Here is an 11,528-nt window from a genome sequence, read left to right as displayed (position 1 = left end):
CGTGCACCCCGTCCACACCCACAAAGTGTGAAGCGGGCACCCCAGTGAACCCGCCCCCTGAAGCTTGGAGCATGCGCGATGTGGACCAGCGCCTCAGTCTGAGTGCCAGCAGGATGATAACAAAGGCGAGAAAGACGCAGGAGACCACAGCCACTGCCACCACCAGGTACAGAGTGAGGCCTGAGGCTTCGGAGTCATGAGGGACCTCCAGGCTGCCCAGGTCGGCCAGGACATCTGGGATGCTGTCAGCCACCGCCACCCGGGGTGCCAGCTCCACACCAGTGGACCCGTCGGTGGGGATGGCAGGGTACAGTATTTCGGGTGCATTGTCATTCTGGTCCAGCACAAACAGACTCAGGGACACGTTGCTGCTGAGCGGTGGGTCCCCGCTGTCCTGTGCAGTCACTCTCAATTGCAAGTCACGGAACTGCTCATAGTCGAAGGAGTGCAATGCATACAGGACACCAGTGTCAGGGTTGATGGAGACATAGGAGGATAGAGGCACACCCTGGATGGTGTCTTCATCCAGGGAGTAAGTGACTCTGGCATTCTCGTCACTGTCAGGGTCGTGTGCAGTCACAGTGAAGATGGAAGCACCTCTGGGGTTATTCTCAGGGACATAGACAGAGTAGGCGGAGTGGGGAAAGGAAGGTGGGTTGTCGTTGGTGTCTGACACCTTTATGGAGATGTGAGTTTCTGTGGACAAGGGCGGGGATCCACCATCTGTGGTTTTCAGCGTGATGTTGTACACAGAGAGTATTTCTCGGTCTAGGTGTTTTGCTGTCACCAATCTATAATAATTGTCTATTGATCTTTCTAACTTGAAAGGTAGATTTTCTGAAATAGTGCAGGTCACCTCACCGTTCTTTCCGGAATCTCGGTCTTGAAAGTAGAAAAGAGCAATTACTGTTCCAGGCGGTGTATCTTCAGGGATTGAGCTGCTTACAGATGTTATAGTCACTTCTGGGGCGTTGTCATTCACATCTAAAATGGTGACCCGTACTTTAGCCCTTGTCATACTACCAGGACCGTCCTGAGCCTGAACTTCCATTTCATAGTAGCTGGATTCTTCATAATCTAGGCTTTCTAAAGTTGATAGTTCTCCTGTGTGGGAGTTCAGTTGGAATATCTGTAGAATTTTTGGAGTTATTTTCCAAAAAGAGTATGTCACTTCCCCATTGACTCCCTCATCGAGGTCAATAGCATTTACTGTGAGCAGTCTTGTGCCCACCGGCACATTCTCAGGGACAGTGACTTGGTACTGAGGCAAAGAGAAGACTGGCGCATGATCATTCACATCCAACACTACCACTTGGATGCGGGCGGTGCCAGATAAGGGTGGGTCACCACCATCAGAGGCTGTGAGGAGGAGGTGGTGAATCGCCTCTTCCTCCCGGTCCAGCACCCGCTCCAGCACTAACTCCGGATACTTAGTTCCGTCCTCTCCAGTTTGCACAAGCAGGGAGAAGTGGCGATTGGGGCTGAGCTGGTAGCTCTGGAGGGAGTTCGTGCCCACATCCGGATCCCTAGCCTCTTTTAACGGAAACCGCACCCCAGGGGCTGTATTCTCCATTATTTTTACATTCATTTCTTCCGTCAAGAACCTAGGAGCATTGTCATTAACATCCATTATTTCCACTTCTATAGGGTAAAGATTCATTTTATCTTCTATCAGGATGTTAAAACTCACCAGACACCGCGCGCTCTGAGCGCAGAGCTCCTCCCGGTCTATCCTGCCCGCCGTGACCAAGCTGCCAGTTCTCTTATTCAGAGCGAAAAGCTGCGTCCTACCTCTGGAGACGATGCGGACTCCGCGCTCCGCCAGCTCCTGGGCCTCCAGCCCCAGATTCTTGGCGATATTACCCACAAAAGACCCTTTGTCTGTCTCCTCCGGCACGGAATAGAGGATGTGTCCTGCCCAAGCTTCGCTCCGGGTCCCCAGGAGGATGGAGAGCAGGATGAATCCTCTGTAATTCCGGCCCCTCTCCGGAGCCGCCATTGTCCTGCAGATCATTAGACCCTGGGCTACCTCCTGTTGTGTTTCCGGATGTTTCCTGGAACGCTCTGTATTCGGAAAAGGAGCCCCAAATCCAGCAGAATATGGGTCTGAGTTTGATGTCCCTTGGAAAAGAGTTTGTCTCAATCTGGCGTTTCGTTGTGCTGTGAAAGCTCGGTAGTTCCGGCGGATCTTTCTCCTGGTTGGTGAACAGCGGCGCTCAGAGTCCTTACTGTGTTACTGCACCATATTGAAGGCAAAATAATTGCTTTCTCAGAAAAGTTGTTTTAGCCTTCAAAATTCTTCCGTTTATATTTCTTCAATCCAAAAACATGAATTTTAAGAAACTGTGAATTGATGCAACAATGTTCATGGATGAGTGTTTATTAGTCCCTAATGATTTTTGAAAATTCCTTGGTTTGCTTTTCAACTTTGAAATGACTCTTGGATACTGCCTCACACTTTATTTATTGCACATAGAGAAAATCAGCCATTGCAGGCGAAAAAAATGATTTGTTTTAAAAAGGTGTGTGTATACATAAGAAATATGTTGTATAGAAACTGTTTACATTAGAGTAAAATTTATTTTATTTTTTTAAAGAATTTTTTTGCTCTTTAATCCTCACCGGAGGATATATTTTTACTGATTTTATTTTATTTTTTATGTTTTAATATTTTTATTTATTTAAGAGAGGAAGGTAGAGGGAGAGAGAGATAGAAACATCAATGACGAGAGGGAATCACTGGTTGACTGAGAAACATCAATGATGAGAGGGAATCATTGGTTGACTTCCTCCTGCCTGCCCCACACTGGGAATCAAGCCCACAATCCTGGTATGTGCCCGCACTGGGAATTGAACTGTGACCTCCTGGCTCCACTGAGCTATGCCAGCTAAGCAAAACAAATTTAAATTAATTAAATACTATTGAACACATACTATGCGCTAGACACCTCCATGTAAACCTCAGAGAGTCAAATTTGTCTTTAAATTATGAAGAGGTAGTTTAATAAAACTTTTGATTTGATTAAACTTTGGAGATGGTTTAGTCCAATACCTTCGTTTTAATGATTTAAAAAATTAGAGGGAATTGCCTTTGTCTTGGACTATGTAGTAGTAAGACCTGTGTCGAAATATAGATATCCTCACTCCCTTTCTTCTGAGAAAAAAAGAGGAATAATTGTTGGCCTTAACCGATGATTTATGCTCAAAAAGTGCCATTGGAGAAGAGAAGCTAAGCAGCAACAGTCAGTTATAGAAGCAGCTTATTTGGGACAGAAGGCCAAAGTAAACAGAGGTTCTACTGGTTGTGGATTCATAAGAAAATGCATGTTGGCTTGACTGCTTCTTTTCATTATGCAATTCAAATAATCATCCTACCCTACTCCAGAATAGTTAAAGAAAGGCGGGTCTCTAGACAGAGAGCCTTTGAGCACGCATGCAGGACTGTCCTGAAAGGATCCTTAGAGGTTCTCATTTCTCCACCTACGTTAATGAAACAAAACGCAATTCCTGATGGATCTGAGGTTACACTGAGCTGGTAGAAATAAAACACAGTCCCTTCCATATAGTTGCAGGAGAAAAGAAAGTAACCAGTTTTGGAACGAAGATCTAGCAAGACATGGCCTTGCTTTGTAAATTATCTTAAGCCCCCATGGTAGTAGCTAGCAAGACCAGGAGGAGGAACTAGAGGTGACATCAAAAATGCTTAGCTGAGTTGGTGTTCTCTGATGGCATTGCTCCAAAATATAGGTAATGCTTTGAATGAAATGCTGTTTCAATTTATCAAAAATAACTCAGTCATGTTTGTTTTTACCAAGCAGGTAAAAGAACTTTTGTTCAAAGGAACCAATATGAGTATTACAGATTAATTTCAAAAACAGGAGTTAAATACTTTTTGTTTAGTAGTAATTTTGAACTTCTCGCTCATGTAAGCAAAGCATATGGTCATAAAAAATCATGAGTACTTGCAGACATGTGCAAACACAACTTTCATGTCTGGATATTATGGCTCCCAATGCCGTGATTTTTTTTAAAAATCTGATATTTCAAAACTCATAGTGTCACCTCATATTTGTCTCTTATTCTACTATTTCATTAAAGTCTCAATTAACTTTACTTCTGGGCACCTTCTTTGGAGTTAAATATATAATATTTAGACAAATGAGATTATACACATACTCGGAAAATAAAGCATACATTAGAAATTAAATGGCTGTATCATCTCTAGTATCAAGTTTTCTAAGTTATTTTACAACATAAAATTAAATATTAAGAATGTCTACCAGAGTATCACAATATGTTTAAATATAACAAGCCTACAGTGTAAAGTCAAAAGAATTCTTTAGTTTTAAAGGGAGTATGCTATTATTGACTTAGTTTTGGGGCAGAATCTTGACCTTCATTTGTTTACTTGCATTAAAAATTATATGGAGCCGAAACCGGTTTGGCTCAGTGGATAGAGCGTCGGCTTGCGGACTGAAAGGTCCCAGGTTCGATTCTGGTCAAGGGCATGTACCTGGGTTGCGGGCACATCCCCATAGGAGATGTGCAGGAGGCAGCTGATCGATGTTTCTCTCTCATTGATGTTTCTAACTATTTCTCTCCCTTCCTCTCTATAAAAAATCAATAAAATATATTAAAAAAATTATATGGAAAGTCTACTTGACTTCCCAGGCATTGAGTTATCTTCTCCCCTTTCTTTATGAAACTTTTAAAAAATTGAAAAACCATTTGTTTGGACTTCTGTTTAGGTGTCATTTCCAGTCAAAGATATAGGTATTTTCCAATGATTCTAAGATTTTACTGCTTCCCCTTTGATAACTGCCACTTCAACAGAAGTTTGATCAGAAACTGGCGTTTTTCACAGATGATAAAATAGCCCAATGGTTTGGTACATTTTTCTTGAAGCTTCAAAATTTAGCGCATACTCAAAATCTCAGACTGTCTATCTTATTCATAATAATGTACATGGTGTGTAGGTCAAAGAGCATTATTTAGTCAGAGCTTAGCAAATTCCATGGTTGCCAGGATTGAACACTTGATCAGTTCACATGAATGAATTATTATTGTGAGAGTATCATATGATAATTTTTCTGTCAGTAAAATATTTTATTTAAATGAAATGGTCACAGGTGACTCAGATAAGAGAATAAAATAAACCAGATACTGCCCTGGCTGAGTAGCTCAGTTGGTTAGAGCATCCTCCCAATACACCAAAGTTGCAAGTTCAATCCCTGGTCAAGGCACATATAAGAATCAACCAATTAATGCACAAATAAGTGCAAAAACAAACTATCTATCTATCTCTCATCAGTAAATAAAATATAGACCAGTCTACTATCCCAGTTAGTGAGCAGAGAAGAGAATAAAATAAACCATTGTACTACTATTCATAAAACCACTTAATGAGCTTATAACAATGAAGGTTCAAGATGTAGTTTAAATTATCCAGAATTGGTGATGTAATAAACTATCTAACATTTACAGAGTGCATTCGTAAAAGATACCATCTGACTACCTTGATCAATACCAAAGATTCAAGGGAAATAAAATTGTTATTTACTATTAAATTCTGATTAAAACCATCAAAGAATTATATAAAAAATGTCCACGCAAATCAGCTTTGAAAGTGTGTCTGACGGAAATCTCTTGGTTAGTCATATATTTGGAGTCTTGAAAGAAATAATTCTACAATTGCTGAAGTATAATTACCACAATACTGATTTAGAAAAACATGTATTATACCCTTAGCAGCTAGTTTAAGGACATCAACTCAATCAGTTTTCATGAAGACTGAAAATTTCAGGTTACAGCCGAAACCGGTTTGGCTCAGTGGATAGAGCGTCGGCCTGCGGACTGAGAGGTCCCAGGTTCGATTCCGGTCAAGGGCATGTACCTGGGTTGCGGGCACATTCCCAGTGGGAGATGTGCAGGAGGCAGCTGATCGATGTTTCTAACTCTCTATCTCTCTACCTTCCTCTCTGTAAAAAAATCAATAAAATATATATATTTTTTTAAAAATTTCAGGTTACAAAAGAAATTCTCATTCATTATCAAAGCATCTTCTCAATTGTTTATTTTACTTGTGCAATTGTTTGTTTTAGATGCATAAGTAACCAATCTATTCGTTATCAGATCATGGACTAGTCCAGCTCAGAACTGGAACAGAACTTGACTATCATGTAGTTCAATGACTTATCAAAATATATTATCCCCAGTATTTTATTAATTCCATGGCCATTAACTTAGGTACTTTTTAAGAGTGCCAATAATAGAATCTCCTAATTCCTTAGCAGTCCATTTTCTGATAAAACAACTTTGACATCTCAAAACTTTCCTTTTTTTAATATGTATTTTTATTCATTTCAAAGAGGAAGGAAGAGAGAGAGAGAGATAGAAACATCAATGATGAGGGGGAATCATTGATTGGCTGCCTCCTGCTGGGGATAGAGCCTGCAACTTTCAACCCTAACATGTGTCCTGACGGGAATCAAACTGTGATCTCCTGTTTCATAGGTTGTTGCTCAACCACTGAACCACACTGGCCAGGCTGCTTTTCTTTTTCCTACTCATCAAGCCATAGTTTCAGTCACATCTTTGGGCCACAGTGAATTAGACTAATTATTCTTTTAAATGACAACCCTTTGTTCCTTAAATATTTGAACAGTTTCTACATGACAGAGCCTTATTTTATCTGGGTTACATTTGCTAATTATTTAAATTCTTAGTTGAACATTATTAAGTCTTTATTCTCACATTCATTAGTCACATCTCTATTTTTAGAGTTGTATCCTGTGACACTATGAGCATATTTTAACATTAACTTTCTCTTAAAAATTATTTAGAGAGAGAGGAAGGAAAGAGAAACATGGATTTGTTGTTCCACTTATTTATGCATTCATGGGTTGATTCTTATATGTGTCCTGACCAGAGATTGAACCCACAACGTTGGCTATGGGGACGATGTTCTAACCAACTGATCTGCCAGGGCTAATTTTCATTTATTTATTTATTTAAATATATTTTTTATTGTTGATAGTATTACAGATATCTCCTATCCCCCATTTTCATTTTTAAATATTTCCCCATATTTTCTGTGAGGTACATAAGAAAAGTCTTTTTAATTTAATTTTTACTTTGAGGACTATTGATATTGTGACTGGCCCAAGATGAAAAACAGATAGTTCCAAAGATATTAAGGTAGTTCCAAGGATATTCAGATAGCCCCAAGGATATTCAGGTCTTCAAACACCAAAGATCTGGTCTTCTTAATTACTTTAATCTTTTATATAAATAATTTTTTATTACTAAGTAGTAAGGGGGGAAATCTCTCACAGATCTCCATAATTTCAGAAAATACTCACTATTAATTAAAACTGGGGGGAAAAAACAAGAAGTTGAGCTTCTTTTTAAAAACCTGCAATTTAGTTTTCACATTAGAACAAGAATCTCAGAAATGTCACATAATGGAAAAGAAATATCTAAGAAATGAGATGTATGTAACCAAAGGCACAAAGAGCTGGCCAAGAGGAGAAAAGTAAAAGAAAATCCAAGGCATACATTGTTAAGATTATTTCGATAAAATTAGAGAAAACGAAGATAGAGCTCTATTAACAAAGAAAAAATGTTATAAAAATTATATAATTCACTGCAAAATACTAAAAAGACTAAGCTCTGATCAAATAGAATTTTTAAATTTTCTGTTCAAATAAAACCAATAAAAGCAATAATCTCACCTGAACAAGGGATCCTTCCTCTTTACAAAAACCTGAATCTTCCTGAAGCAAAAGAGGATCGCTTTTCTCACAGCTCTCCTGGCTGATGAGCGTGTCTGCATAGTTGGGCTGGGGGAAGATCAGGTGACTCTTCCGAGAGTCAGCAGTGAGGCAGACCTCATGGGAGTAGGTCTGCAGGAAAGCCCGCACCCCGTCCACGTCCATAAAGTGCGAGGCAGGTACGCCCACCAACCCACCTCCAGAACCCTGCAGATGGCGTGACGTGTGCCAGCGCCTGAGCCTGAGTGCCAGGAGGATGATGACAAAGGCGAGAAAGACGCAGGAGACCACAGCCACTGCCACCACCAGGTACAGAGTGAGGCCCGAGGCTTCGGAGTCATGAGGGACCTCCAGGCTGCCCAGGTCGGCCAGAACATCTGGGATGCTGTCAGCCACCGCCACCGTGAGTGTGACAGTGGCCGAGAGAGGGAGCTGGCCATGGTCCTGAACTGCCAGGGTACAGTATTTCGGGTGCATTGTCATTCTGGTCCAGCACAAACAGACTCAGGGACACGTTGCTGCTGAGCGGTGGGTCCCCGCTGTCCTGTGCTGTCACTCTCAATTGCAAGTCACGGAACTGCTCATAGTCGAAGGAGTGCAATGCATACAGGACACCAGTGTCAGAGTTGATGGAGACATAGGAGGATAGAGGCACACCCTGGATGGTGTCTTCACCCAGGGAGTAAGTGACTCTGGCATTCTCGTCACTGTCAGGGTCGTGTGCAGTCACAGTGAAGATGGAAGCACCTCTGGGGTTGTTCTCAGGGACATAGACAGAGTAGGCAGAGTGGGGAAAGGAAGGTGGGTTGTCGTTGGTGTCTGACACATGTAGAGTGATCAAGGTTTCTGTAGACAGAGGTGGCACCCCTTTGTCTGTGGCTGTCACAGTGATATTGTACAGGGATACCTGTTCTCGATCTAGAACTGTATTGGTCACTAATCGATAATAATTGTCTACTGACTTTTCTAGCTCAAATGGCAGACTTTTTGAGATAGAACATGTTACCAGGCCATTCAGTCCAGAGTCACGGTCATACACTTGAAAAAGAGCAATTACTGTTCCTGGAGGAGTGCTTTCCACAACGGACTTGCCTCCAGATGTGACGACTACTTCTGGGACATTATCATTCACATCTAAGACAGTTATTAAGACTTTTGCTCTGCCTTGTAGACCTGGCTGATCCCGAGCTTCAACCTCCAGCTCATAAAAGCTGGAATCCTCATAGTCTAGATTTGCAGAAATTGATATTTCTCCAGTGAAAACATTCAAGCAGAAAATCTTTGAGACCTTTTCTGTTATTCTCACAAAGGAATATGTTACTTCTGCATGGACCCCTTCGTCCTGGTCGGTGGCATTTACTGACAACAGTGGTGTCCCTATTGGCAGATTTTCAGGAACACTCACAAGGTAGACAGGCCGAGTAAACACTGGAGGATTATCATTCGCATCTAGGACAGTTACCAGAATTCTCGCGATGCCTGAACGGACAGGGTCACCTCCATCCATGGCAGTAAGAACCAAGTGGTGAATAGACTCTCCCTCCCGGTCCAGAGCGTGCTCCAGCACCAGCTCCGGGTATCTGGGCCCATCAGTTTCACTTGACACGTCCACTGAGAAGTGACTACTCCCGCTGAGCCGGAAGCCCTGAAGAGAGTTCACTCCCACATCCGGGTCAGAGACCTCCACTAGTGGAAAACGGGAGGATGGGACTGCGTTTTCAAGAATTTTCACTTCCAATTCTTCCCTTAAGAATTGGGGTGTATTGTCATTAATGTCCACTATTTCCACCTCTACGGGATAAAGATTTAATTTGTCCTCAATGAGGATGTTAAAACTCACCAAACAACGCGGGCTCTGAGCGCAGAGCTCCTCCCTGTCTATCCTGCCCGCGGTGACCAAGCTGCCTCTTTGAGGATTCAGAGCGAAAAGCTGCGTCCTACCTCTGGAGACAATCCTGGCTCCGCGCTCCGCCAGCTCCTGGGGCTCCAGCCGCAGATCTTCCGCGATGTTGCCCACGAAGGAGCCTTTGTCCAGTTCCTCAGGAATGGAGTAACGGATTGGCCCCGCCGGGACCCCGGCCCCCCACAGCGTCCCCAGGAGCATATAAAGCAGGACAAACCGGCTGTGGTGCCAGCGCCTTTGCAGAGCCGCCATGACTGGCTCCTTATGGACTTCCTTGGAGTGATGCGGAGGCGGAACAGGTTCGCTCTGCTCTTGGGCTGCTCAGAATCAGAGTTCAAGATCCATAAACAAGCAGAGTTCCGACGCGAGGCGTTTTAGGTCAGAATTTTTGCGCAGCTGCAGAGCTTTTGTATCTGATCTGCTTTGTGCTTGGAGGATATAACTGGAGCTCTCTTTGCTTTCCTTACCCGGGTTAGTGAACAGCGACGCTTAGAGTCCTAACTTAATACTGCATCGTATTTGTGAAAAGATCATAGAGAAGATCTGAATTCAGCTAAATCTGCATAGATAGCACTCATAAAATTTCTCTCCCCAAGAGTGAGAAGCATTTGGAAAAATAAAAGAGCCTATTTTAATAATTTTAAATGCTCCCTGGAATTTACCATTCATTTTTGTGGTGCTATCTCTTATGGCCTTGAAGAACAGATTATTACACTTTTCTGTAAATCTTTAATTATCACACCCCACCGCAATTTGTATTTGTCCCATTTTCAATAAGGGAACCAACAACCACAAACATATTTGAACCAATTCACCCACTGACAGTTAAGTGTTGTCATTTAAAATTTTTCATTATCTATTTTAAATTAAAATGTAAATTAAGCCCTAGTTTAGCCAATATCTGTGTACACTTTTTAAAACATGCAAACAAAGTGAAAATAGATGGGCTACAATGAAAAATATTATATATTATAGAGTATAGGGTATATATAAACCACAATTTAGGACTGACTGCATTGAAACTAAGAAAAACACTTAATTGTCTGGATTTATGTTTAATTATATATAGCTAATGTGTCTCACAATGAGAGTGTGAGGTACAAATGTATTAAAAATGTTTCAGGATATATTGTTTTAGGATTAACAAAAATTTCAAGACCATCACAAGGTGACTTTGTATGAAAGAACAACTGCAACACAGATAAACAAAGAATTTCCAACACCTCATTGTACGCCCTCCAAATCAATAAAACACAAAATCAAGATATGTTTAGCCGGTGCACTTTTTACCTCTAAAATAATGAATTGAAACCTAATCATACTTACGGGAGGAGAGAGTTTTGAAGTAACTCACCTGTTGCAACTTGACTGAATCAGGTGTCATCTGGGGATTATCATTACGGGGACTCTCAAACCAAGAGGCTGCATCACATAGAAGATCTTGTGGTGGAGCATTTTCAGGGTTTATATTGACAAATTTAAACTCAGTCTTGGAGGAGTGTGAGGCAGCGCATAAATTGTAGGAATAGGGCAAAGTCCCGTCGCCGTAGTTGGGGAAAACCCCAGGTCCAGCCTTGGAGCAGACGCCACCTGTCTGAAAGCAACTCCAGGCAGCGGGGCTGGAGGAGCGTCGCAGGGTCAGGGCAGTCGCCAGAATCACCGCGAGGAGGAAGAGCACGGAGATCAAGGCCAAGGCCACCACCAGATAGAACTGCAGCTCAGCCTGGGGGTCAGAGGATGCTGGTTGGTCACCGAAGTCTGGCAGTACATCCTGCAGGTTATCAGCAAAGACCAGGTGCAGCGTAGCGGTGGCTGAGAGGGGTGGCTGGCCCCCGTCCCGCACGGCGACCAGC

General features: G+C 42.2%; 5 protein-coding genes across 5 annotated transcripts in view; all 5 read right to left on the bottom strand.

Moving 5' to 3' along the window:
* Nucleotides 1-2,399, bottom strand: part of LOC102751683 (protocadherin gamma-A7) — a 6,656-nt gene extending 4,257 nt beyond the window's left edge. The window contains exon 1 of the mRNA XM_015572599.1: nt 41-2,399. Within this exon, the coding sequence (XP_015428085.1) occupies nt 41-2,014 (1,974 nt within the window). The 5' untranslated portion in view covers nt 2,015-2,399. The remainder of the gene's footprint in view (nt 1-40) is intronic.
* LOC102757680 (protocadherin gamma-C4) overlaps nt 1-11,528 on the bottom strand; it is a 130,930-nt gene that overhangs the window by 102,869 nt on the left and 16,533 nt on the right. The gene's annotated exons all lie outside the window — the stretch shown is intronic.
* LOC102775405 (protocadherin gamma-B2-like) overlaps nt 1-11,528 on the bottom strand; it is a 28,396-nt gene that overhangs the window by 4,625 nt on the left and 12,243 nt on the right. The window lies entirely within an intron of this gene.
* LOC107185158 (protocadherin gamma-A6-like) lies at nt 2,026-10,397 on the bottom strand. Its single transcript, XM_015572598.1, has 3 exons — nt 8,210-10,397; nt 7,734-8,157; nt 2,026-2,064 (listed from the first exon to the last, which is right to left on the bottom strand). The coding sequence occupies exons 1-3, from the start codon at nt 9,925-9,927 to the stop codon at nt 2,026-2,028; spliced, it is 2,181 nt and encodes a 726-aa protein (XP_015428084.1). The 5' UTR covers nt 9,928-10,397.
* The window catches only part of LOC102751391 (protocadherin gamma-B3), a 2,450-nt gene continuing 1,909 nt past the window's right edge, over nt 10,988-11,528 (bottom strand). The window contains exon 2 of the mRNA XM_015572597.1: nt 10,988-11,446. Within this exon, the coding sequence (XP_015428083.1) occupies nt 10,988-11,446 (459 nt within the window). The remainder of the gene's footprint in view (nt 11,447-11,528) is intronic.

Source organism: Myotis davidii, unplaced genomic scaffold (genome assembly GCF_000327345.1).
Source record: "Myotis davidii unplaced genomic scaffold, ASM32734v1 scaffold89, whole genome shotgun sequence".
NCBI classification, from domain to species: domain Eukaryota; kingdom Metazoa; phylum Chordata; class Mammalia; order Chiroptera; family Vespertilionidae; genus Myotis; species Myotis davidii.
Note: the sequence above shows the minus strand (reverse complement) of the source record. Positions and strands in the feature narration are given on the sequence as shown.